The following is a 27,963-nucleotide window of genomic DNA, read 5'->3' as shown; positions in this document are numbered from 1 at the left end:
GATTACATCATCTTTCGCGTGTCCCAGAACGTTTTGAACCCATCAGGCTCTTGAAGTACCAATACAAAGAAGAGGTTTTCATTGCATCTTAGAACCGCGTTGTGTTCAGACATCTCTCTCTCTCTCCCTCGACATACTTGAGATTATATTAACATAACGTAAATTGGTCACTCGTAACTTTTAGATTTCAGATTTGATATTTCTTAGAGTTTATTTAGTGTTATTTAGTCTTTTTGTGGAATCTGAACAAACATTGTAAAGTGTGTAACAGTGCCTAATTTTGAGAAATATTGTGAATTGTGGTGATTTTTTGTTTGTTTGTATGGTGTTTTTATGTTGCATGGAACCAGTGGTTATTCAGCAACGGGACCAACGGCTTTACGTGACTTCCGAACCACGTTGAGAGTGAACTTCTATCACCAGAAATGCACATCTCTCACTCCTCAATGGAATGCCCGAGAATCGAACCCACAACCACCGAGGTGGGACGCCAACACCATACCAACCAGGCCACTGAGGCGCTTGAATTTGTGGTGAATTTTTTTAACAAGCTGTAGCCGGAAGAAAGAAATTGGTATACCAAGAAGGTAAAGTGTGTTATATTTTTATTAGTTGCAACTAATAACTAATGGTTACGATGGTTTAGAGGACTAATAACTCATGGTTACGATGGTTTAGTAAAAACTAATAACTCATGGTTACGATGGTTTGGTAAAAACTAATAGCTAATGGTTACGATGATTTAGAGAACTAATAACTAATAGTTACAATGGTTTGGTGAAATTTCAATTTTTACACATTGCAATTTTTTGTGTTTTGTGTTTTTCATTTGAAGTGCATTTAACAATTTTCTTATTGAAGTGTTTATTTTTGGTGCATTTATCTGTTTTCTTGTTGAAGTGCGTGTTTTTATTTTATGTTCTGTGTGATTAGTGTTTTTTACAATTTTGATATTTTCCACATTTTTCTGTGTTTTCATTTGCATTCACAATTTAATTAACCTAATTATTTTCATTACTTAATCGTTGCACATTTAATTGAATTTAACACTTGTGAATTAATTTCCAGATTTCAATTATTACCTAACACTTGAATTTTGATTGAATTAATTTTCTTGAATTTTGTGATAAATTAATTTTGATTTAATTTTACATAATTGATTCAAGAATTAATTAAACTTTATTTTGTTTTCAAGTACAGTAATTTTCCCTGATATTGTGAATTTCACTTATAAATTTTGAGTTTAATAATAAATTTTTGTATTTAAAATTTTTGTAAGTATTTCATTTCTCACCAGTATACATACATATAATTATGATTTGCTTAGGTAGAAACATAGAGTGGTCATTGATCTGTTTTCCTTCAATTTATTTGAAGTGACTTAGAACAAGGGAAGTACTTAGACTTCTGAAATCAGGGAAATACTTAGACTTTTAAAAGTTGTTGATGGAGTGATGCCCTTTGATTAATTTAATGACCTGAAATTACCTCACACCTGTTTTGATGTAGGCGGTCCCCGGGTTACGACGGGGGTTCCGTTCTTAAGACGCGTTGTAACCCGAAAATCGTCGTAAGCCGGAACGACGCTCTTGAAAACATGTCCACAGGGAAAATTTCACTACTAATTTGCAATTTTTCTTAGGGCCTTATCTCTAAAATTATCACTAATTTACTTTTTTCATGTGCAACACTGTGTATTCACAAATTACTGTATATTTTCATTAAAATACAAGAGAGAGAGAGAGAGAGAGAGAGAGAGAGATAACTCCTTACGGTTTCAATAGATTGAAATGAACGTCTGTAGGCAACTTTTTCCTCCTCCCATAAATACATATATTTCTCCAGAGAAGAGAGAAAGAGAGGACTGTGCAATTATGTTTCTGTCTATCAATTCTTTTGCTGAGAGCGAGAGAGATAAAAGGAAGAAATAGAAACACCAAATGTATGACAAGTATCTTGTGGAGAGAGAGAGAGAGAGTTGTCCTTACAGTATTTAAAAGAGAGAAATGGAATGATTATTGTATTTAAAATACTCAGATATGAATTTTGTACTTACAGTTAATAAGTATCATTATTGGAAAATATTAATGATAAACTTATTACATACATGTCCATGAAAATGATCTCATCTCAGTAAGAGAGAGAGAGAGAGAGAGATTACATAAAACCATTAAATTCGTTGACCATTGTATGGCATTAAGCTCCAAGTGTCACTCGAGTTGAGTTAGGGAAATTGATACAGAAAAAGACAAAGGAAAGAATTTTCTTTTGAAATTAGTTATCGTATTATTACTACTTCTATTATTATTATTATTTGAAAATATAATAAACACATGCATCTACCATAAAAATTCTCTCATCTCAGTAAGAAAGAGGAATTATCCTTACAAGTGAAATGGAAAGGTCATTTTCAGCTCTTTAAAATACGACCATTATGAATTTTGTAATTAAAGTTTTATTATTATTATTATTATTAAATAACTGAAATTATCAATAAACATTTTACATACTAGTACCATAAAAATTCTTTCATCTCGGTAAAAGAGAGAGAGAGTGTTTATCTCTCTCTGTTCTCTCAAAATATACTTATAACGCTTCCAGCGAAAGAGAGGGAGTGAGTTACCACTATGACACATTATTATCTTGTGTGGCAAAAGAGAGAGAGAGAGAGAGTTAACCTTAATTAAAAGTGACATGGATAGATTAGTACGTATTGTATTTCTTTAAAATACAATCACATATGAATTTTGTAATTACAGTTATTATTATTATTATTATTTGAAAGTATTAAAAACAAATAGTACAAGTACATAAAAAATCTCGAGTCTCAGTTAATGAGAGAGAGAGGGGGGGGGAATTTCAGGACCACTTCTTTGCAACACTGCAGCTCTTCCCCCTCCTGGCTGTCACAGAACTTGATATATCTGACAGTTTTAGTACCTGGATCTCAGGAAAAGGTTACAGAGAAGACTGGGATTTCCTTCATTCTTCCATAATTTTTTAAATATAAGCTAAAATCTTACTAATTCACTATGGTATTTTCTTTAATGAATTGATATTATTGCTGTATAAATTAATATTAATATTTGAAAATAGTAAATCATTTATTTATCATACAAAAAAACATACATCTTTGTAGTAGAGAGAGAGAGAGAGAGAGAGAATTATTATTTTTATGGAGATACCAAGTTACTGACAGCTATAATGAAACATTACATAACATAATATTAAAACAGAAGAAGAATTCTAAAAAATACATACGTATTTGTTGGCTTCATGATCGCAGTCCGATTTATTTTATATTTTATGAATTGTATTTAGTCATGAAAATAAACATCAAAATACACTAATTAGTGATTATTTTCGTCGGAAAATACAGAGAGAGAGAGAGAGAGAGAGAGAAACTGTGCTAAACTATAAAGGATTCTTATCATAGTATGCGTTTTTTATAAGCGTCGTAAACTCGGAGCGTCGGAAGCGTCAGCGTCGTAACCTCGGAACAAGTGTCGTAACCCAGGGCGGATTTTTCAATGAATATTTAAGAAAAAGCGTTGTAACCTCGGAACGTCGTAAGCCGGACCCGTCGTAACCCGGGGACCGCCTGTACTTAAGTCTGATTTTCTGCAAAACTGCATGGTAAGTTGTTTAAGGGATCACTGTTGCCTTTAGAGTATTCAGTCGTTTAGTACCTGTGATGAGGTGTCTGGCTGTTGTGAGGTAACAATTAATGAATGGTAAGTGTAGTGACTAGATACTTGGCACTTTGTCACAATATAATATATATATATATATATACTATTATATATATTATATATATATAGATATATATAATATATATATCTAGATATTATATATATATATATAGATATTATATATATATGTATAATATATATATATATATATATATATATATTACATAATTTGGTACTTTGAAACCTTGTCGTTACTCCTGGATCTAGAAACGCTACGTCCTTCAGTCTCCAACATCACTGTGGTGAATGAAAGTTTTATGTATTTTAATTTTGTTTGCGCTCAAAAGGTAAATTGCAATTACATAATTTTTTTTAAAATTCAATATGTAAAGAAATTAGAAAAATATGTGTATATATCATGTCTGAGGGACGAAACGTCTTATGCACCACTTCCTGATTTCTTAGATGCCTCTACTTTCCTTAATTCTTTCCGAAATTAAAGTCTTATATTTATTATTTCTCTTCTTGTTCACCATTTCTTTCGGTGCACCAGAATTTTTCTTTAGTTTCTCAAATATCAATTCATAAGCTGCATTTTTTGTGTGTTTGTCAGGATATTCTTTACTTTTTATATTCCACAGACATTGCTACGACTTATAAATCTCGAAGAACCCCATCCAGAACTCTTTATCTATCGAAAGTCTGACATGTTGAACGATATCCTCTTCTGTGCTGGTAAGTGAACCTTCTAGTTCATCAAGCCTCGTCGAAGACGCCACTCACGGTCAAACTATCAGTTCTGAACGACAATCTGAAAATCCCTATTTGACTGTCGTGTCGGACTGTGAGCTGCTCGTTCAAACTTCAACCGTCAGGTTTGTCGATCCCGCTTGAATGCCGGGCTTGATCAGATCTGACTTGACTAAAAAACACCCCACTCACATTCAAACTTGCTTAAACCCCACCCATTTCGATCGTGCATGACAAATCCCATCTGACAAAAGATACAAAAGCCCCCTGTTAAGGGCAATGAAGAATTACACAATCTGTTGGGCAGACACCACAGAACCCAGGGAAAACGTGTCCATAGATCTGTGGGCAACATCCTTAGGATAGAAGGAGGTGAATGTGGACTGGTGTAACCAAGTACCAGCGCTTAGCACTCCATGTACAGCCATGTTATTTTTGAAAGCCAGAGAGGGACTAATACCCCTAATGTCATGCACTTTAGCCTGCACAGATGTGGCGGCGGAATCATCAAGAGACAAGTATGCCTTTCTGATGGCTTCCTGTATCCAAAAAGATAGTATTCTTTGATAACTCTTTCTCTGTACGTCCTGTGCTAACAAAAAGTCTGCAGCAGATTGGCCTAAGGTGCCGTGTCTTTTAAGATAGCAACGCAGGGCCTGGATAGGACACAAAAAAAGCTCTTGAGCATCACCACCCATAAAGTCATTCAGTGATGGAATGGAAAACGAAGTGAAAGTATCATTGTGCACAGAAGAATTTTGGGTCTTCGCCACGAATTCCGGGACAAATTCGAAGGACACCGACCCCCAACCCCTGGTGTGCTTCATATCATAGCTCAGACTGTGCAGCTCTCCCACTCTCTTCGAAGATGCCAAATCCAGGAGGAAAACCGTCCTGAGTGTCAAGTTCCTGTCAGATGAGTGACGCAAAGGCTCATATGGACCCTTAGTGAAGCTTCTCAGAATCAAGGAAACATCCCATATTGGAGGCTTGAGTTCTCTAGGAGAACTCGATTGCTCAGACCCCTTAACTAGCAAGGAAAGTTCCCAGGACGAGATGTTGATACCTCTAAGGCGTAACACTAAACTCAGAGCCGCCCTGTAGCCTCTAATGGCAGAGACGGACAAATGTTTCTCATCTCTGAGGAAGGCTAAAAAGTCTGCTATACACTGAATAGAGGTTCCGAGTGGAGAAAAACCCCATTTATGACCCCAATCACAGTAGATCAGCCCATTTGCCTTGGTAAACTGCAGAGCTTGACCTCCTGAGACTGCTGGACATATGCCCTGCTGTTCTCTGAGAAAAGCCTCTTTCTTGGAGGAGATTCTTGATAGCCTCCACATGTGAAGAGGCAGGGATTCTACTGACTGGTGGAACCTTTCCGCATGCGGCTGACAGGCGATGCCACCTAGGGGGAATTTCCCTCAGAACCTCCGACAACAACGACAGCAGATCTGGAAACCATTCCGTCTGAAGCCACAGAGGGGCTACCAAAGTCATCCTGAGACCCTGCGAACTCATTAGCCTGTTCAGAACTTGACAGATCAAACAAAACGGAGGGAAAGCATATACCTCCAGGTTCTCCCAGGGATGTTGGAATGCGTCCTCCACTAACGCTAAAGGATCTGGAACCACTGAACAGAATATCTCCAGTTTCCTGTTGAACCGAGTTGCAAAAAGGTCCAGCATGGGTCCCCCCCAAAACCTGGAAGGGCTTGTCTGCTACTACCTGATGAAGGGACCACTCTCTGCTTAGGATCTGATCCCGACGACTGAGCTTGTCTGCGACCACACTCCATTTGCCTGGGACATACCTGGCTGAGAGCTCTACCGAATTGCTGACTGCCCACTGGTGAACCTCGACAGTCAAGGCATGAAGTTGACTTAAAACCAGGCCCCCCTGCTTGTTCTCATAGGCAACCACCGTAGTGTTGTCCGACATGAGAACGACAGAATGACCCTCTACTTTCTCCCGAAACTCCTTAAGACGGAGGAAGGCTGCCTTTGACTCCCAGACATAGATATGCTGCTCTTTGTCCTCCAAACTGCTAACACCTGAGGCAATGAGGCCGCCTACATGAGGCCCCCAACCTGCGAGGGAGGCATCTGAAAACAGAAGGAAGTCCAGTGGGAGAGAACGCAAAGGGACACCCTTCAAAAGATTTCAGTCATCCAACCACCAATGAAGGTCTTCTCTCACTTCCAGAGACAGAAAAATCTTTAACAGGGGTGAGTCCCCTTCCTGAGACCAGAATTCCCCCAGTCTCCATTGAAGAGACTGAAGATGAAGACGCCCATGAGGGACCAGCTTCTCCAGGGAAGACAAAACTCCCAGAAGAACCTGCCACTGATGAGCTGACTGATGTGGTTCCGACAGGAAGTCACACGCCACCACTTGCAACTTCTCCAACCTCTGATCTGATGGGAAAACTCTTGCAACCACCATATCGATGACCATACCCAGGTAGAGAATCCTTTAACTGGGAACAAGGTTTGACTTTTCCTGGTTGACTACAATGCCCAGCTCCAGACAAAACTGAAGCAGATGATCTTTGTCGTGCAGCAGCTTTTCCCTGGAAACTGCCCAGACCAACCAATCATCGAGGTACCTCAGCAAACGGATCCCCTGAGCATGGGCCCAACTTGAAACAAGAGAGAAGACCCTTGTGAACCCTTGAGGGGCTGTGGTCAGCTTCTAAGAGAGAAGCGAAAGAACTTCCTGGACGCTGGATGAATAGGGATCTGGAAGTATGCGTCCCTCAAGTATATCGACAGCATGAAGTTGCCTTCCCTCACAGCTGCCAACGCTGAACACGGGGTCTCCATCTTGAACCTTGTCTTCCTGATGAAGTGATTCAAGGTGCATAAGTCAATCACAGGTCTCCAACCTCCCAATGCCTTTGGCACAAAGAAGATGTGACTGTAAAACCCTGAAGACAGACACACCACTTCCTCTATTGCATCCTTGTCCAGCATCTTCTGCACTTCCTCCCGGAGAGCCAAGAACCTCAGAGAATCTGGAGGATAAGCCCTCCTGATTGCGGCTTGTCCAAGAGAGGAGGAGAGAAGTCGAATGACAGTAGATACCCAATCCAAAGGACATCTACCACCCACTTCTCCGCCCCATAACTCTGCCACTTGGCCCAATGGCCCACCAAGCAACCCCCCACACATGGCACAGGAGAGGGAGAGGCGCCTAACCTACTGACGAGCCCTTTTACCTCTGCCCTTGTGACCCCTTCTCGGCTTAAAAGAACGGGAGTGAAAGGGACATTGGTCCTCTGACCTAGGCTGGGACGAATAGGGAGGCCATGCCAAAACCAAACTCCTCGACAGCCTACCAAGCAACGATCTTTGTGACTGCTGCTAGGTAGAGGGAGGAGGAGGAACCGGACGTCTCCAAGGACGAGACTCCGACTTAAGACACAGCCTGGTGCACTAATCTGTCCTTGGTGTTAGCCCGGCACTGGTCTATCACATCCTCCAGCTCAGTCTGAGGGAACAGAAATTGTAACTCCAATAGATCTCCATTCCTCAATGCCACCAAGGAATCAGGGTCAACTGATCTCTCCATCCTGGATGAAGCCGCATCTCTTCTAATCAGGAGAAGGTTAGCCCATAAATAAACACTGAGGTGAGCCAGATACGAAAACACCTTGCCTCCACACTGCAAAAACCGGCAAGAGAGGACACACTCACCCCTCTGGGGACCTGTCAGAAGCTATCTTGGCAATGACCGTAGACCAGAAGTCCAGCCAAGAAACAGTCTGCAACATGGAGGCTGCCATAGACTCCAATGCTGAGGCATCCTGTGGAGACAAGGATGGAGCCACTGACCTTACCTGCTCCAAAGTCAATCCCGGCCTCAGACAACTGACGTCCGGTTAAGATGACGCAACATAAAAAAAGCAGAGTTCGTAGCATAGTCCTTCCTATGCCTCGTGAGAGGCAGGGGTAACAGCTTCACAGAGCCCCTAGAGCAAAGTGAACCGTCCTAATCTGAAATAGAGGCGGGAACCTTATGCAAGACGACTGGATGTGCCCCAACAAGGGAAGTTGGAACGATGACTTGGGATCCTGTGTAGCTCCCAGCAAGGCTTCCAAGCAGGAAGGAGTGTAAGATGACCGAGCCTGAGTCCTACTCTCCAAATTGTTGAATCCACGAATGAGATCGACAACTTCTGTAAAGAAAGACAATAACTCATGTGTGTCTCCCTCCTCCTGCTCCGGCAATGAGGACCAGCAGCCAAACAGCCCGAAACACCAACTAATCTGTCTGGGCTGGATCCAAGCGTCAACTCCTGCAATGAACCAACCACAACACTAGGGACATCACTATGCCCTCTCCCAACAGGTGACTCTCTAACATGGCTGCAAACGGGCACGGGGGTGGCAGACGTACGAACGTGGGTCAGTGAGGAATCCTGAACACTCGAGATAGAATGAGGACCCCTCGGAGTCAAACTCCTGGAAGTACCAGGGAGAGGGGCAGGCAAAGACTCCTGCTGCACCAACTCCGCGCTCACAACCTTCGAACTCTTGACAGGGGCCTTGAGATCCTTACAGCAATGAATAGGCCCTGGAGAAGGAGAAGTGGGAGCACCTGTACATGTGCACGAACAAGGGAGGTTGCAACACGCTTGCGAATCAATGTAGAGGACAAAGCAGCCACTGCAGATCGTACAAGGGAGGATACACTAACTCTCCGAAACACCAACACTCTCAGAAACACATGTGTGCTGCTCCTCACTCGCAGACAAAAGAAAGGGAAAAGTCTTTAGCCTCCCAATGCTTGATACACTGACATGGCGGAGATGGGGGGGAGAAGGAGAGGAAGACAGCACTGGCTCCTTACACTATCTCTTCGCAGGAGGCAGGGGCAATGCAACATGCTTGCTTCCAGTCCTCCCAGCCGACATGGCAGCCAACTTATCTTCTAAAACAGAGTCCAATCTCTTAAGAACTACCTGGCATAATGCCTCAGATGGATCAGCAAGAGAAGGGTCTGACGACATGGGAGGGAGATGCAGCGAACTAGAGGGTAGAGATGACATCACGGCAGCAAACAATGACGACACAGATGAGCGAGGCACTAGAGACGACTGGGAGTGATGTCATCGATGGAAGTGAATGTCATAAGCGGCGATAAGGTCATGGCTTCCCCTTGATCCGAACAGGAAGCAGACACCACTGGCGGAGGGATACAAAATGACTGACCCCGTGACATCACTACCAGGGCTGACCCACGGCTTCCCTCTATCTTGAAGAAGCAGCAATCGTCACTGGCAGAGCAATACAAAATGGCTGACCTCGGCTACCCACAAAGACGGGCCAGGTGGAGGGGGTAGGGCCTGGACAGCATGAGGAGGGGGGGTTAGAGAGCATCCATGAAGTGCATCAGCAAACCCCTCAAGGACGGTGGACCATGTAGCCCAAGCATCCCCCAAAGCGCCGCCATTTTGGACACCTCAGACTCTGAAATAAAAGACAATAATGAAAAAGCCTCCTCCCTCTCATGAATCAAAATAAGTCCTGAAAAAGAAGGGGCGACATTACTTGAATCAGCCTGAGGGCCTCCCGATACTTCTAACAACGAATCGATGGAAGAAAAGGAAGGAGACAAGGCCACAACACTAGTATGGGGTGTGACAGCAGCAGGAGATGAAGCATCAGAAAAAGAAGAAAAACCCTCCCACAAAGGAAGAGTAGAAACCCTACGATGCTCCCTCTTATTATAAAATCACCTCCACTGCTCTCTAGGCCATGCACGGCATTCTGTGTAGGGATTCGTTATTGTACAGACGTTAGAGCGACACATACTACAAGTGATGTGGGGGTCGGTTGCGGCTGAAGCCAAAAAACAAGAACACGGAAAACCTGGAGTTCTGGGGCACACACGTTGACGAGGCCGAGATAGAACAGAAGAAGCCATAATAACAGCACACACACACTAAAACACAAGCGAAACAGGCAGTGGACCGGGTAAAGGCCAAGAAAGGTTAACCACAACTCGTGCCCAGGCGGTTAAAAAAAGACTGACACGGTGGTGTAGGTGCGTGGTCATTGACCACTCTTCACCCAATATATGCACACGTTACCAGATCTCACAAGATTCCTTGCTTTCGTCTGCGATTTAACCGGATCCAGCTAGGCGCTAGAAATGATCCTATTGTTAAGACCGAAGGTTTGTTCGCGTATGAACAAATTTCTTTTACCATATTTTCTTTAATCCATTTCATTTTGTTTAAACAATAGTTTAGCTTTCACCTAATTTTTCATTTGTGACAACCAAAAGTTTTCTGCTTTTATATACGTCCAAAGTTCTAACTTACCTCATAGAGGATAGTTGCACTGCTGCACATATATCACTCAGTTATGCACAATGTAAAGTCAAGACACAGCGCCCAAGGAAATGTCAGTCTAGGGAAGGTTAGATAAATTTAGATGTGGTTGGTTAAGTCATTTACTAATTTCAATATGTATTTGGTTTGTTTTAAAAAGAGCAGTGACCATCAGAAATAGGCCTATTCTTCTGTTTTTTCCTACTGAAACCTATTCCTGTTACTGTTGGGGGTATTCTTATACTTCATATCCCTTGAGTGGCTGAAGTCCCTATTTCAGATAGTAAAACAAAACTTGGGAGTGGCTTGGTGTTTTCAGTATTATCCTGAAAATGTGGTTATCTCTCTTTTTTTTTTTTAATTCTATTTCTTTCTTTTTTATCAAGCTTCATTTTTTCCATGGCTTACAAGAACATTATGAGTTATCATGTTGTTACTTGTTATGACTTTTCAGTTGTACTCTGAAGCAATATTTTGAGTTATGGATAGTAACACTTATTTGCCTTACTGTTCTTATTCCTTCACCATATCATGTCTTCTATTTCACCTATACCGTACTAGTCACTTTATTATGTATATGTATTATTATTACTGTTAATTCACCAGTAACTCTCCTGTATTTGTAATTCTTTCACAAATGGAGAGGTAAACATTCTTGGTGGAAATTCTATTAATACAAAGAACACATTTAAGTTACAAAGTAACTCTGATGTTTGTAAGAGTCTTCAACCAGTACTCTTGTCTTTACTTACCTTCATTAAGGGGAATTAGTTTCTGGGCAATAGTTCTCAACTGCAGCTTGTGGTCCTTCTTTCTGAGGCGGCATAGACATGTGATAATGTTTTCTGTATATTGCAAGACAGTTGGTGAGTTCTTGCTCAACAGGTTCATGCTCTTCTTCCTGGTCCTCTCCTCCTGGAATACTAGAAGGTTCTGCTTCAGGATCATTGTCTGCATCATTGTTCTACACATTTGGATGGATTTATTTTTTCAGTGTTGGAATCACCACTCCTTCTAGTTTGGCCAGTTGTACTTTTAAACTCCAACTCAGTTATGAGGGTCTGCTGATCTTCTTCTCTAGTATATTCTTGAAGAATGGGACCAGGAAGAAAAGAATGAATCTACTGAGCAAGGACTTAATGTACTCTGATTTCAGATGAACTGTTTGTATTTATGAGTACCTAATTGTTTATTTATGAGTATCTAATTCTTCTACAAAATATTTATACTATCGATAAACATATTTCAAACATTTAATTACACAAATTATTCATTGTTAAATACTAGTATATGTATGTATTAAAGTAATATAATTTCCTTGGAAATTAGCTTCTGTAACACTCCCATCAATAAAAGAATTCTCATATAGATAAACATGACATTCCTTATCAAAAAAGAACTTGACAACTTCATTTTAAAATTCATTAATGTAAAGAGAACTACACATTTGTATAGAATCCATTATGAAAAGTAGACTAAGCTAGTACTTAATGTACAGCACCCGCAAACCTCCAACTTAATTTTTTTACAGTAAAAAAATTCTTATAATCCAACAAGTCTCCTGTTCTGCTGATCTTACATGATACCAAATATAATACATACATGACTAATGGGTTTATAATAAAACAAATTTGTCTTAAGTCCTCAAATATTTGAATTTAGTATTTTATATTTGTTTTTGTTTTTTTTACCGAAATATGCTGCATGGTAAGGATTCATATGAATATCCCCAAAAAGTATTAATGCACATAAACTATGCAAAAAATCGTATAAAACTACTGGAGAGAAGAGCATCAATGTACGTAATACAATAATAAAAGGTTGAAGACTCCAAAATGTAATCTATAAATTATACCCAGAAGCAAATTAATCACCATGGTGGAGCTGGTACATCATGCAATAACACTGGAACATCCTTCACTGCTAAATCGTTGTTAATAAGATTCAAGGCCAAAAATAAAAGAGATAAAACAAGAATAAATCTATTAAAGCAATACACAACAAAAGATTTCTCAACCTTTTCATGAGGCATAACTTTGCACAGAGCACTTACAGTTATCTACATCCCTTGACCTTTGAAGTCTCAGCAATGGCATAAAAGAAGCAGCATTGTGGTCATGTAAAAAATTCATTACTGTATTTACTTCTAAAACCTAAAACTAAGTTTCACATCCATTTTATGAAAGTAACATAATGGACTTGAAAGTTTGAACTTCATGAAACACAATCACAGTCCTTACTAAATGAGAATACAGTACAATATTTATTGCAATTCATGATTTTACTTTTTATGAAGAAAGGTATGGAATAATCAAGGTTCCAAAGGAATTTGTACAAGCTTTAACTTGTATCCATCTGGTAGTGGATTGTCAATCTTTGCTTGAATAGTACTTGGGTCCATAATTTGGATTTTTTGTGCCATGTTGTTTAAAGTATCCATATCTTCAGCCATTAGCTCAAAATCAAAAACCTGTAACAGAGTACATACCAAAATTTAAAATTTCAAATAAAACTAATGCACACTAATGACTGCCAAATACTGTTGGTGTTGTGTCCTTACATCTGATACACAGAAACAATCCAAAATTATATGATTCTAGATATCAAGCTTCTCTTGTGTTTCAGTGAAGATTTGTTGATTTCAGTGTCAGACACTAGTGAGGGCAGATCGTCACTACAGTAGACCCCCGAATTTGTGGGGGATACGTTTCAGACTCCCACAATTGGCTAGAATCCGCAAATACTTAGAACCCCTATAAAAATGCTTACAACTGTATTTTGTTAGTTCAAATTCTTTACGGGCGGCTCTATGAGCAAGAGCCCATGCTGGCATAAGGTCAGCTAATTATAAAACAACAAAACAATTCAAACTCAAGAAAAACCCACTAAAAATTCTTATAGCTGGTTTTTTAATATACAGTGGACTCCCCGTATTTGTGTACTCACACATTTGCGGATTTTCTCTGGGACATTTCCCTGCATTATTCACAGAAAATTCGCCTATTCACAGTATTTTTCTTTGAGAAAATCTCCAAATTCCTGTTTTTTTTATCAATTTTATCATGAAATGCACTCTTTCTGGTAAAACTATAAAAAAACAGGTATAAACATTTTTAGTGAGTTTTTCTTGAGTTTTAACTAACAAAATACAACAAATTTTCTAAGACAATTTGTATTTTTCATAGCTACAAACCTCAGGTCTTAACAATAGGATAATTTCTAGTGCCTAGCTGGATCCAGTTAAAAAAACAGATGAAAGCAAGGAATCTTGTGATGTCTGGCAACGCATATGTAGATCGGGTGAAGAGTGGTCAAGGACAACTCACCTACACCACTGCATCAGTCTTTCCCAACTCAGGATGTCTTAACACACAGAGGGGCGGCTAGAGGCGGGCAGTATAATGTTAAGACCTCAGGTTTGTAGCTATGAAAAATACAAATTGTCTTAGAAAAATTGTGATTTGTTCATATGCGAACAAACCTTCGGTCTTAACAATTGGATAGACTCATACTTGGAGGGAGGTACAAGACATCCTAAACCGGCTGGGGGCCTACCCACCAGTCCAGCTTCCAGAAGAAATGACTTCTGGAGAGGGACTGAAGCCCGTTGAGAAGCTAGATAAATTGATATCTAACCACTCAGACCCTGAGTGATGTACAATGATATATGGGAGAACCATTGTACATATAGGGATCCAAAGAGAAACTTTGACTGTCCAATAGCAAACCAATACCCCAGGGTTTGTACTACTCCCAACTCCTCCTTGCCAAGGAGTGGAGCATATGCTACCGAATAGAAGGTTTGATAAGTGTATATTAAGCGACCACACTATCAGTATGACTGCCTCACTCACCTGTATCAGACCAGTCCAGCAAATGATGTGTCTATTCCTTAACCTGCCCGAAGGAAGAAGTAAAGGTAAAAGAGAAAGAAGGAGACCAGCCAATTCACTCATTCTCTCATCCACACCACAATCATCTTAGGTAAGATACAAAAATACCCTGACACTACTATTGGGGGGGGGGGGGGGGGAATACTGCAGGAGACGAAGCATCGGGATGAGAAGAAAAACCTTCCCAAGAAGGAAGAGTCAAAACCCTACAATGCTCTCTCTTGCTATAAAACAACTTCCACTGCTCTTTAGGCCATGCCCGGCATTCCATGCAAGGATTCTTTATAGTACAAAAATTAGAACGGCACCTACTACACGTGATGTGGGGATCGGCCACCGCAAAAGCCAAAAAACGAGAACACGGAAAACCTGGAATTCCGGTTGCAGACGGTTTCTTGGCTGGACCTCTGGTCTGTGGTGATTGCCAAGATAGCTTCTGACAGGTTCCCTGAAGGGTTGGTGAGTGCCGCCTCGCTTGCCAGTCTATTGCAGTCCGGGGGCAAGGTGTTTTCATATTTGGCTCACCTCAGTGCCAATTTATGGGCTAATCTTCTTCTGATTAGGAGGGACGCGGCTTTGTCTAGGATGGAGAGATCGCTCGACATATAGTCTTGCTGGCATTGAGGAACAAGATCTGTTGGAGTCCCAATTTCTGTTTTCTTGGACAGAACTCAAAAATGTGATAGACTGGCACCTGGCTGGCACAAAGGACTGACTGGTGCACCAGGCTGTGTCTAAGTCAGAGTCTCGTCCTCGGAGACGTCTGGCTCCTCCTCCTACCCCGGTCCAGCAGCAGTTGAGGAGATCGTTGCCTGGTAGGCCATTGAGAACCTCAAGTTCAACAGGGCCTTCCCATTCAACACAACCCAAGTCTGAAGATCAACGCCCCTTTTGCTCTTGTTCCTTTAAGCCAAGAAGGGGCCCAAGGGGCAGAGGTAAAGGGGGCCATCGTTGGTGAGGCACCTCTCCCTATACTGTGCCACGGGTAGGGGGGTACCTGGCTAGCCATTGGGCCAAGTGGCAGAGTTATGAGGCAAAGAAGTGGGTGGTAGATGTCCTTCAGGTGGGACACCTGCTACCATTCGACTTCTCTCCTCCTCTCTCGGACAAGCCGCAATCAGGAGGGCTTATCCTCCAGATTCTCTGAAGCTCTTGGCTCTTCAGGAGGAACTGCAGAAGATGCTGGACAAAGATGCGATAGAGGAAGTAGTGCGTTCATCCACGGGGTTTTACAGTCACATCTTCTTGGTGGCCAAGGTATCGAAAGGATGGAGGCCTGTGATAGACTTATCCACCTTGAATCACTTCATCAGGAAGACACGGTTCAAGATGGAGACCCCGCGCTCGGTGTTGGTAGCCGTGAGGAAAGGAGACTTCATGCTGTTGATAGACTTAAGGGACGCATACTTCCAAATCCCTGTTCATCCCACATCCAGGAAGTTCCTTCGCTTCTCTCTTGCGGACAAGATCTTTGAGTTCAAAGTCTTGTGCTTTGGGCTGACGACAGCCCCTCAAGTGTTCACAAGGGTCTTCTCTCTCGTGTCAAGTTGGGCCCATGCTCAGGGGACCTGTTTGCTGAGGTACCTCGACGATTGGTTAGTCTTACAAGTTTCCAGGGAGAAGCTACAGCAGGACAGGGATCGTCTACTTCGGTTCTGTCTGGACCTGGACATATTAGTCAACCAGGAAAAGTCGAGCCTCGTACCCAGTCAAAGGATTCTCTACCTGGGCATGGTCATTGATACGACAGTGGCAAAAGTTTTCCTGTCGGATCAGAGATTGGAGAAGTTGTGGGATGTAGCACGCAACTTCCTGTCAAAGTCACATCAGTCAGCTCATCAGTGGCAGGTTCTTCTGGGAGTGTTATCTTCCCTGGAGAAGCTGGTCCTTCATGGGAAACTTCATCTTCGGTCTCTGCAATGGAGACTGGGAGAATTCTGGTCTCCGGCAGGGGACTATCCCGTTTTGGTTCCTCTGTCTTTGGAAGTGAGAGAAGACCTTCGTTGGTGGTTGGACGACCAGAATCTGTTGAAGGGCGTCCCTCTGCGTTCTCTCCCACCGGACTTCCTTCTGTTCTCAGACGCCTCCCTTGCAGGTTGGGGCGTGCACTAAGGCGGCCTCATCGCTTCAGGCATTTGGAGTTTGGATAACAAGAAGCAACATATCAACATCTTGGAGTTGAAGGCGGCTTTCCTGGGTCTGAAGGAGTTTTGGGGGAAGGTAGAGGGTCATTCTGTCGTTCTCATGTCGGACAACACCACGGTGTTAGCCTATGTGAACAAACAGGGAAGCTTGGTTTCACATCAACTTCACGCCTTGACCATCGAGCTTCACCAGTGGGCAACCAGCAATTCGGAAGAGCTCTCAGCCACCTTGCACATCGTAAGCGTGTTGCAACCTCCCCTGCCCGTGCACGTGATGTTAGTGCTCCTTCTTCTCCAAGGCCTATTCGTCGCCGTAAAGATCTGAAGACGCCTGTCAAGAGACCGAAGGTTTGTTCGCTTATGAACAACCTGGAATTCCAGGGCACACACGTTGACGAGGCCAAGAAGGAGCAGAGGAAGCCATAACACAGGCCAAACACACACAAACACTAAACACAAGCGAAACGGACAATAAACCGGGTAAAGGCCAAGAGAGGTTAACCACGACTCTTGCCCAGGTGGTTAAAGAAAAGACTGATGCTGTGGCGTAGGTGAGTGGTCCTTGACCACTCTTCACCTGATCTACACATGCGTTGCCAGATATCACAAGATTCCTTGCTTTCATCTGTGTTTTTAACCTGATCCAGCTAAGCACTAGAAATTATCCTGTTGTTAAGACCGAAGGTTTGTTCGTGCATGAACAAAGGAGGTTTGAAGCAATTTCATTGGGGTTCCAACTAATCGCAGGTTCTAACTATTCACAGGGAGTCTGGTATGCATCCCCCGCAAATATAGGGGGACCACTGAAGTTTTTCATCAATAAAACGCATAGAGCAATCCACGAATACATGAGTTTGTGAAAGCCAAGAAGGCAAATACGGGGGTCCACTGTATATAACTTATTTTTGGAATGCTCCTAGGAGAGTTAAGAACCTTATCACAATGGTCCACATAAACAACTGAATCACTATAGTATAGTCAGTGGTTGAATGTTACAATAAAATAAGATATTGATGTTGATGTAGCAAAGTACTACTGAACAAATATACTTCAAATTATTATAACACTTACAAAGGCTAAACAAAACCCCTATTTCCAACATTATACAGTAGTTTTCAAATTCTAGACTTGTGTAAAACCCACTATCAAGGTATAAAAGACTTGTAGTACTCTTACCTTAAAATCTGTTAGTCAAAGACTGTTATTAAATTTACCTTAAAATCTGTTAGTCAACGACTGTTATCAAATTATGCAAAAATAAAATTTACCTTGTCAAGTAAATCTGCTGAATGATGTCTTTTATCATAGTTAATGACTGACATATAATAGTCTTTAATTTCTATAAAGCAGAAATCTGGAATAACTAATAAATATAAAAATGGGGAAAAATCAAACTACTAGATGTAGCAAACGTATCTTACCATGCAAGGACCAAAAATTTGGTTACAAAAAATGCAGTGCAAAACATCATCTCAGCAATGAGTTGGGGTTCCATGACACATGGAGATCACGATTTAGCATATCTAAAAAGTCCATATCTTTTTCAGATAAGGCAAAGTCAAACACCTGCAAAAGGTAAAAGTTAGTGAATCTTGACTTACCAAAACATTGAGAATGAGTTAGTAAGTTTTAAGTCTACCAACACAAAATGCAAGTTTAGCTCAAACATTTTGTACATTAGTTGGGATTCTGTAAACCGCAATTTAATAACAGTTTAACCATGCTATAGTTTGATAAACTTATTAACTTTTTTTAAATGATAAGAAAATTAAATGACCAGCAAAGATACCACTGTACCTCTTGACGTTTCATACATTACTATAAATCTTAAAAACATTTTGTCCACAATGTATGAGTGACCATATGCATCTGCTTTTACACTAAAGTCCTCTGCTGGATCACAACAGGCCTGTGTCAGTACTATTTTAGCTGCTATCTCAAAAAATGGCTACCAAAAACCAGTCTGAATATAGTGCATGACATCCACAGCATCAAAGATACCAAGAGAGTCAAATGCAAAGAGAATATTTTTTGTTTGAGTCATAATTATTTTTCTTAAGATCAACAATCCAGCTGCCATCTTTTAATAAAACAGTTTAACTTTTCATAAATAGTTGCAAATGATCACAGTTTATGCTGAAAATAGTCACAGGTTTTAACTAGGTATTCTTTATATGAAATATGGTATTTTCATTTTAAAATAAGTTTTTGAATATACTTACCTGGTAGTTACATATATATAGCTTTAACTCGCCGATTCGTCGCGCGCACAGCAGAAATTCAAAATTCGCGGTTATCGCCGATAGACGGTCAGGTGATCGTACCTGTGCTCCCTCTATCCAGGTACCTGGAACCATTCCCATTTGTCCTCAGAAATTCCATGCCCCTGTTCTCAAAGGGGAGGCGGGAGGGATCTTTATATATATGTAACTACCAGGTAAGTATATTTAAAAACTTATTTTAAAATGAAAATACCATTTTTAAATATCTAACTTCCCTGGTAGTTACATATATATAGCTGATTGACACCTTTGGTGGTGGGTTAGAGAGCCTAAATACCATTGGGAATTCGTAAAATGATTAATCGCTACAATTTAGCTGAAAATAATAATCTGGTTCTTACCTGATAAGGAAGCTAGCTTCAAAGTTTTCCTACCTCATTAGCCTGCATTCCTTGAGAGACCCAGCGATCCACCCAGGGGGCTGTAGAAAGTCTCTGTGGGGCTGTCACACGGTCCTCAACCTTAACATGACTAGACCACCACCCTTGCTATCCCGGCAAAGCCATGGACAATGAGCTGACCACCTGACCAACTAACACACTAAAAACACACACCATAAAAACCTAACTAAGACTTGCATCTCAGACTGTGGAAGGTTGCGACAACCTTCACAGACAACCTGCGATACCAAGTTCAAGAAAAGCAAGGGTATAAAAAAGGTTATGGGTCAGAGGCAGTAGCACCTTCTCCAACTACGGCGCTGGAGGCAACGTACGGACCCAGGGAGCAACAATCTTCATATTGGGTCTGTACCTCTTTGAGGTAGCAATCTGCGAAGATCGACTTGCTTCTCCAAAAAGTCGCTTCTAAAATAGCCTTCATCGACTTGTTGTGTCGATACGCCATCGAAGTCGCCACAGTTCTTACTTAATGCGCCTTGACTTTGAGGATTGGAAAGCTTTTCTCCTCACAGTTCTGGTGAGCTTCCCTTATCAAGTCTTTGATAAAGAACGCCAGCGCCTTCTTCGACAAAGGCAGTGAAGGCTTCTTTACCAAACACCAGAGATTATCCATCTGTCCTCTTAAATGTTTGGTTTTCTGTATATAAAACTTATGGGCTCTCACTGGACAAAGTCCTCTCTCCTTTTCCTGTCCAACTAAATGAGACAACCCTGGGATGGTAAAGGATCTAGGCCATGGATGAGAAGGATTCTCATTTTTGGCGAGAAAACCTAGTTGTAGCGAGCAGACTGCATTCTCCCCACTGAAGCCTACATTCTTGCTAAAGGCTTGCAGTTCTCCTATTCTCTTGGCTGTTGCCAACGCAACCAGGAATAGAGTCTTCTTGGTGAGGTCCTTCCATGAACCCTTGTCGAGGGGTTCGAACCTACTCAAAGTTAAAAAGGACAGGACAACATCCAAATTCCAAGAGGGGGTTGGATTGTCCTTCCTTTTAGCCATCTCAAAAGACCTTATGAAGTCCGAGAGATCCTTGTTTCCTGATACGTCAACGTTCCTATGACAGAAAACGGATGTCAGCATACTGCGGTATCCTTTGATGGTAGAAACCACTAGTTTCTGTTGGTTTCTTAGAAATAACAAAAAGTCTGCTACTTGAATTATAGAGGTATTGGAAGAGGAAATGTTTCTAATCCTGCACCATTCTCTAAAGACGTCCCACTTAGATTGATACAATTTGATCGTGGACGTCCTCCTTGCTCTTGCGATTGCTCTCGCAGCTTCCCTCGAAAAGCCCTTTGCTCTAGCCAGTTTTTTTATAGTAAAAAGGCAGTTAGATTGAGAGCGAGGAGATTTTGATGGTATCTCTCTAAGTGTGCCTGTTTGAGTAGATTGCTCCGACAGGGCAACGATCTGGGGGTGTCTACCAGCCATTCTATCACCTCCGTGATCCAGGGTCTCGTGGGCCAAAACGGAGCTATCAGTATCATCCGGGCGTTGATCGATTCCCTGAAATTTTTCAGGACTCTGTCTAGGATCTTGAATGGGGGGAAGGCGTACGCTTTTAGTCTTTCCCAATCCATGAGAAAAGCGTCCACTGCCACTGCTTCCTGGTCTGGAATTGGCGAGCAATAAACAGGTAGCCTCTTTGTCTTCTGCGTCGCAGAGGTCTATTGTCGGTTCTCCCCACAGTTCCCAAAGCCTGCTGCATACCTCGTGATGCAGGGTCCACTCCGTCGTGAGAGCCTGTCTTTCTCTGCTGAGGAGATCCGCCCTGACGTTCTTCTGTCCTTCTATGAAGCGAGTTAGTAGCGTAATGTTCCTCTCTTTCGCCCACAATAAGAGATCCTTTGCTGCCTCGTAAAGGGAGTCCGAACGAGTGCCTCCCTGTTTCTTTATGTAGGCCAACGCCGTGGTGTTGTCCGCGTTGACCTGAACTACTTTGTTCTTGACTTCCTCCTGGAAGTGCAGAAGGGCTAGATGAATGGCCGCCAGCTCCTTCACATTGATATGCCATTCTTTTTGATGATCTTGCCATAGACCAGAGATCTCGTCCTTCCCCAGTGTTGCACCCCATCCCACGTCCGATGCGTCTGAATACAACACTAGGTCGGGGTTATTCTGTTGAAGTTCAAGGCCCTCTTGAAGTTTTTTGGGATCGTCCCACCAACTCAAATGATCCTTGATTCCCCGAGGAATCGGAATCCATGTCTTGAGGTCTTGGTCTCTCGTCCAGTAACTTGCTAGATGATACTGAAGTGGACGAAGATGCAGTCTTCCCAGGGAGACGAATTGCTTGATCGAGGAAAGGGTCCCCAGCAGACTCATCCATTCCCTCGCCGAGCAGGTCCATCTCCCTAGGAAGAGCTTCACCTTTCTTAAGCACTCTAGAATGCGATTTGTGGCTGGAAAAGCCCGAAAAACCACTGACTGAATCCTCATCCCCAGGTAGATGATGTCTTGTGAAGGATTCAGTTGTGATTTGTCTAGGTTTACTAACAGCCCCAACTGTTGTGTTAATGTCATAGTTACTTGTAGGTCCTCCAGACACTTTACTTGCGACTTGGCTCTGATTATCCAGTCGTCCAGGTACATCGAAATCCGTACCCCTTCCAGATGTAACCAACAGGATACGTTCGACACCACTAGAGTGAAAACGTAAGGAGCAGTGTTTAGTCCAAAACAAAGTGCTCTGAACTGATATGTTTTTGACCGATGAACAAATCTCAGGTATTTCCTGTAATCCGGGTGGATTGGGATGTGGAAATAAGCGTCCTGCAGGTCTATCGACACCATCCAGTCTCCCTGTCTGGTGCCTGCTAGGACTGACGCTGCTGTCTCCATAGCAAACTTGATTTTGCTTACGAATTTGTTCAGAGGACTTACGTCCAGCACGGGTCTCCAAACCCCCCCCCCCCCCCCCCCCCCCCCCCCCCCCCCCACCCCCACCCCCCAACCCCCCCCCCCCCTCCCCCCCCCCCCCCCCCCCCCCCCCCCCCCAGTTTTCTTTGGGTAACCAAGAATTATAGCCTGTTGTAAAATCCCTCCGAAGAGGTGTTCTCTACTATTTCTGTCGCCGCTTTTGACAGCATCTGATCGACTTGTTCCTGCAGAGCTGTTGCTTTGTTTCCTGAATAAGTGGCTGTCAACTCTAACGGCTCTGACGAAAGAGGGGGCTTCCTTAGGAAGGGGATCTTGTATCCTTCCTTCAGAACCTCGATTGTCCATTCGTCCGCTCCCCTTAGTTTCCACTCTCACCAGTAGTGGGAAAGCCTGGCTCCCACTCGTGTCTGGAGGCTGACAAAATAATTTCCTGGTTTTAGGTTGCAGCTTAGGGGTTTTCCTAGGTTGTCCTCCTGCAGCTGTCCTCTGGGTTCCTCTTGCAAAAGCCTTCCCACGAAAGGGCTGACGCGTGGTAGGAGTCTCCTTCTCCTTTCTGGCTAAAAAGTTAGCCGGAAGGACCTTCCTAGCAGTCCTGGTGATTAAGTCTTGTGTCGCTTGTTGCGCAAGAGCAGCCGACAAGTCCTTTACCAGCTCTGAAGGGAATAGCTGTTTCGCTAACGGAGCATATAAAAGCTCTGACTTCTGTGCCAGAGTCACTCCTGACGAAAGGAAGGAACAAAACATAGCCCTCTTCTTAAGAATGCCAGCTGCAAAAAGGGCCGTTAGCTCGACAGTGCCGTCCCTTACCGCTTTATCGAGACAGGCAATCAGATGCATTTCTTGCCGTCCGACACATCAGCGAGAGCTCCAAGAGTCCAATCCATTAAGCTGAAGACTTCAATGGTCCTGAAAATGCCTTTCAGCAAGTGGTCTATTTCTGAACCGGACCACATAACTTTAGCCTTGGACATGGCAGTCCTACGCGATGCGTCTACAAGCCTGGAGAAGTCCCCTTGGGAGGAGGCAGGAACTCCCAAGCCGAGAGCTTCCCCAGTCTTGTACCACACGCTCGATCGAGAGGCCAATCTCGTAGGAGGGAAGGAAAAGGTAGTCCTACCCTTCTTTGCTGATCTGGCCAAAACTGTCTTCCTGAAGGAGGAAGACTTCTGAGGTCTACCCTTAAAAAATTGCGAGGGTGGACTTCGAGGAACTGCTTGCTGGAAGTCTGACGGATACAAGTCTGCCAAGACCGCAAGTAACCTTTTGAGATCCGCTTTGTGCAGATTTTCTTGCATCTCGTCGTCCGAGATCTCTTCCAGCGGATTGACATGGTCTGAAGTCGAACGAGCGGGAGAATCACGTCCGTTGTCCTGTCTGTATGCGTCCTGACTGTGTCCAGCAGCCTGCGATGGAGCGTCACCCTCCTTGACGCCTTCCGTTACGTGTCCAGCTTGCTGCGAGGGAGCGTCTACCATCGCTGCAGCTTGCAGCGAGTCCGCATCACGCTGACAGTAAGCGTCTCTCCGAGCCGATTCTGATCGTATCCTCTTGACTGGTCTGTTAACGTCCTTGGGTTCTCTCTTGTGCGTCTCTTCTTTTAATCCTTGTGACTTGAAGGCGTCAAACAGGGACGAAATGGACTGTTGAAGTCCCGACAAGAACGCTGCTGGGGAATAACTGAAGGTGGCACTGCCCGCACGTCTTACCGCTTCGGAGACACTAGTAGCGATCTTCTGTTGACGAGGTGGAGACACTTCTTGTGACACCTCCCAGTCTGGGGGAGGGGGAGAAGCATGCACCGATGTAAAGCAAACGTCTCCTTCTTCCGAAGAGCTGTGTGTCATGCGTCTCTTGTTTCGGAGCGGATGCGTTGTCCTCCTCCGACAAGAACTTCTCCGGCGAGCTCCAATTACTGCACGACGGTTGTTGTAACGCTACGGGGGACTTGCGTCTCTTGAGGGGTCTTGACTCTAGGGGTTGACGCCAACCACATCGAGGTCTTGCGTCATCAGACGAAGACGAACACTTCCTTATCTCACCTTTCCTGTGGCGAGGGAGAGCGTCCTGGGATGCGTCAACAGGATCACTCGAGGGGACGCCCATTCGCTGTTCAACGTCTCTCACCTCCCTTAGCCTGCCGACGTTCCTTCTCCCAGGGGTTGGGGAGCATGGAAGAGGTCTAGGGCTAGGAGCATGACAGACATGAACAGATGCACCCTCCACTACACTATCACTATCACCGAATTTGCGTTGCAAACCCCGCACTGCACCCCACATCACTTCCTTATCCAAAGTAAGGGATTTCACTTGTACCCCTAAGGCAGAAATAGCAGCCATAATATCCTTCATGGTTGGTTCACTTACCTCCGACTCCGTAGACTTACCTCCGACTCCGTAGGAGGATCTGGTACTACTACCTTAGGATCAGGATTAGGAATATTAGATTTAGATACGTTAGAAGGAGGCAGATTATCAGAAGATCTAGAAGAAAGAACACTAGAAGATCTAGCTCTCCTAATTCTGTCTTTTTCTAGACGTCTCACATACCTATCATACTCTCTCCATTCTCTCTCCGACAGACTCTCACATTCATTGCATCTATCTTCAAAAGTACAAACGTGTCCTCTGCAATGCTTACAAATTGAGTGGGGATCAAGAGCGGCTTTAGGAAGCCGGGTCTTGCACCCCTTCACACACATTCTCACAACAGAGTCAGCCATCTTGAGAAAACCAAAATCAGTGAAAAAACCCAAGTCGGAAATCAACAAAGTCTATCTAAGCACAAAGAAAAGCAAAGAATAGTCCAAAATCAGTGAAAGCCATCAACGAAAAAACCAAGAAAATGGGTACTTCACCAATTTTAGCAAACCCAAACAAAGAAGAGCGAATTTCCAAACGTGCTGCACTGAGCGACGGCAGGGAATTTCTGAGGACAAATGGGAATGGTTCCAGGTACCTGGATAGAGGGAGCACAGGTACGATCACCTGACCATCTATCGGCGATAGCTGCGAATTTTGAATTTCTGCCATGTGCGCGATGAAGTTAGATATTTAAAAATAATTATTAATTGTTTAATGCACTTTTCTATTCTGTATTATTTATGGCAATAGAATAAAATTGATAAGATTTTATTTTTATTTTAGGACAAAGCTCTTTGGTGTTGTTTCCAATGCAATGCAGTCCATAAGGTGGTGTTCTAGTATACTGTTTCTGTTTCTCAGGTTACTGGGCAGTAAAAAGTAAAACAACAGAATAGCACAGTAAAAAGTAAGTACAGTGCTTGTTGGTATTTTTGATGCAATAGATATCAAGTGAGTCTTTACATAAGATGTTAGAGCTCATAAACCATAAAAATGTTTTTATGGGTGGATGAGCATGAACAAGGGTGATGCTTTAAAAAAAAAAAAGAAAAAGAGGAAGCAAATTGCACTGCATTTTCCACCACTAGCAATATTTTTGCCTTGTCATGACTAATCCAAACCCCTTGTGCCTAACATCTTTACATGTAAAGTTAATCATATATAATATGTAAAGGACATCACAATGTAACGTAGAATCTAGTAATTGAATTTGCAATGGATATAATCTCAATACATTTGTAATTGTTTCCAAGGATAAGGAAGTTGAGTTGGCCTTGACTTTATGACCAGTCACTCCTGCCTACTTGGTATTTTCTAAAAAAAAAAAAAAAAAAAAAACTATTCCTTTGCTGGTTGTAGACAAGAGAAGTCTGGAGTTGTTGCCTTCCCAATATTTTGTTCCCTTCAGGTCAAAATGGACAGCTCTGCTGAACTAACAGAAGTCAAGGATTCAATGGTATAGGAGGGCATGATGCAGTCCTGACTTCAGGCAGTCTGAGGTTTATAGACAAAGTAAAGGGTAAAGGACAACCCAATGAAAGACTACCCCTGGTATGACAATGAAGGTTTTGTAATAAAGTGTTCAAGGAACAACTCTTAAAGCAGTTTATAAGGAACCTGCATGACTACAATGGACTATGAAGAAGTCTCACTTAAGTGGAAGAATCAACCTATGAGACAGCTCCTTTAGGTGGTAAAAGAGCCTTCTCTTATCTCTGGAAACAATTACTTCTGATTTGTAATTTATTCTTAATTTGTGCCAAAGTTTTGCAGCTGCAAGGTTTTGAAACAAAATATCCACAAACAATAAACACACCAACTGTATATTACTTTAAGGTTGCTAGGTCACAACTGAGCTTAGTTTCTAGTCTGCAAATGTCATAGTAAAGAAAAAAATGCCTTCTTATCTTCAATTAAGTACTAGAAGCAATTCAAATTTTGTCCTTTTCAATTCTTCATGTTCCTCATATTCTGACTACAATCCTGTCACTAGAAGAGATTTATTTTTAAAAATTTACTAATTTATTCAGGATCATTGGACTTTGTTTAAAATATCTTAACCTTACCTCCTCAGAAACAGAAATTCACTAATATTAAAAATGAACAGGTTTTTTCCCCTCAACAGAATCTGGCTGCTAACTCTTACATTTCTCTGAATAAAGTCAAAATAACCTAGCAGTCAACAATAAAAAGTCTACTTGAAGTAAATCATAAATAACTGTAAATTTTAAAAATAATCCTAACAACAGCAAACATTATTTTTTCATAGCGGAGTGCTAAAGGTAAGACACAATCTGCATTCTTTTAAAAACTGATGCTAATAATAAAACTCTTCCATCTGCCATAATTTGTCTAACATTTGCAACACTGTAGACTTTCATACATGGCGTACAGCTTTCAAGCTATGGTAAGAGTACTTATTAAGCTTTGTGTAATTAAGCATTTTCACAATTTTAGCAAAGCAATTTTTCCAAATGCTTGTCTCATGTTCATTCTAACAATCTTACTGAATCACTGCAATTATTATAAAAAATAAAATCAAGTATAAACTGAACTTTATTAGTATTAACTTGATTTTAAATTCCTTACAGTATTACAGTATAGCATTAACCAAACTGAATGAAGAACTTAGTGACGATGCATAATGAGAATAGGATTCATAACCTAAAATAACATGGTATTTGCAAGAATCCCAATTAAAGTACACCATTTTTTAGAAGATGAAAATTATTGTAAACTACACACACACTTGCAATATTAAGAGGAATACCTGTACTTAATAGATTCTACCTCTGAGTTTTCTTTAACCCTGTGCTTCTTGGTGGACTTAGGGATGCAAACCACCTTATTCTGAAGATTCCAACGAATGAGAATCTGAGCTGGAGACCTGTTGTGCTTTTGGGCTATGTCTTGAATACTGGGCTCAGTAAGAATTTGCCCATTCCCTAGTGGACAGTACCCCTATGATATTGGATTTAACAAACATTCAAAAAAATTAAAATACTTATCAGAAAATTACTGCCAACTAAAACAATAGACTTACCCCTTAAAAATTTCCATTGATTACATAATGTTTAATATGGGATTTATGATAGAAGCATATTTACATCTTTTTAGTTGCATTTTCTAATTCCTATGATGCTAAAAAACACAAAAATAAACTTTACCCATAAATTGAAAAGTTTAGTTTCAGTGAATTTTAGAACTTTTGTTAAAGT

The 27,963-nt window shown here is 42.0% G+C and overlaps 2 protein-coding genes and 1 long non-coding RNA gene across 6 annotated transcripts in view; 1 reads left to right on the top strand and 2 right to left on the bottom strand.

Moving 5' to 3' along the window:
• LOC135219527 (elongator complex protein 5-like) overlaps positions 1–11,758 on the bottom strand; it is a 203,179-nt gene extending 191,421 nt beyond the window's left edge. Inside the window, exon 1 of the mRNA XM_064256362.1 lies at positions 11,536–11,758. Coding sequence (XP_064112432.1) covers positions 11,536–11,755 — 220 coding nt within the window. The 5' untranslated portion in view covers positions 11,756–11,758. The remainder of the gene's footprint in view (positions 1–11,535) is intronic.
• Positions 336–27,567, top strand: LOC135219532 (uncharacterized). Its single transcript, XR_010315460.1, has 3 exons — positions 336–587; positions 25,607–25,652; positions 26,154–27,567. It is a non-coding gene; the product is annotated as an uncharacterized LOC135219532 (long non-coding RNA).
• The window catches only part of LOC135219528 (uncharacterized oxidoreductase ZK1290.5-like), a 334,332-nt gene continuing 319,118 nt past the window's right edge, over positions 12,750–27,963 (bottom strand). For 3 of the 4 annotated variants that reach the window (XM_064256366.1, XM_064256363.1, XM_064256364.1), the window contains 2 exons: positions 27,536–27,706; positions 12,750–13,253 (listed from right to left, as the gene is read on the bottom strand). In XM_064256366.1, coding sequence (XP_064112436.1) covers positions 13,095–13,253; positions 27,536–27,706 — 330 coding nt within the window. In that variant the 3' untranslated portion in view covers positions 12,750–13,094. Of the gene's footprint in view, positions 13,254–18,241; positions 18,387–27,535; positions 27,707–27,963 lie in introns of all 4 variants that reach the window. The other variant, XM_064256365.1, reaches the window with a different exon arrangement.

The sequence above is a fragment of the Macrobrachium nipponense genome, chromosome 1 (assembly GCF_015104395.2).
Source record: "Macrobrachium nipponense isolate FS-2020 chromosome 1, ASM1510439v2, whole genome shotgun sequence".
NCBI classification, from domain to species: Eukaryota; Metazoa; Arthropoda; class Malacostraca; order Decapoda; family Palaemonidae; genus Macrobrachium; species Macrobrachium nipponense.
Note: the sequence above shows the minus strand (reverse complement) of the source record. Positions and strands in the feature narration are given on the sequence as shown.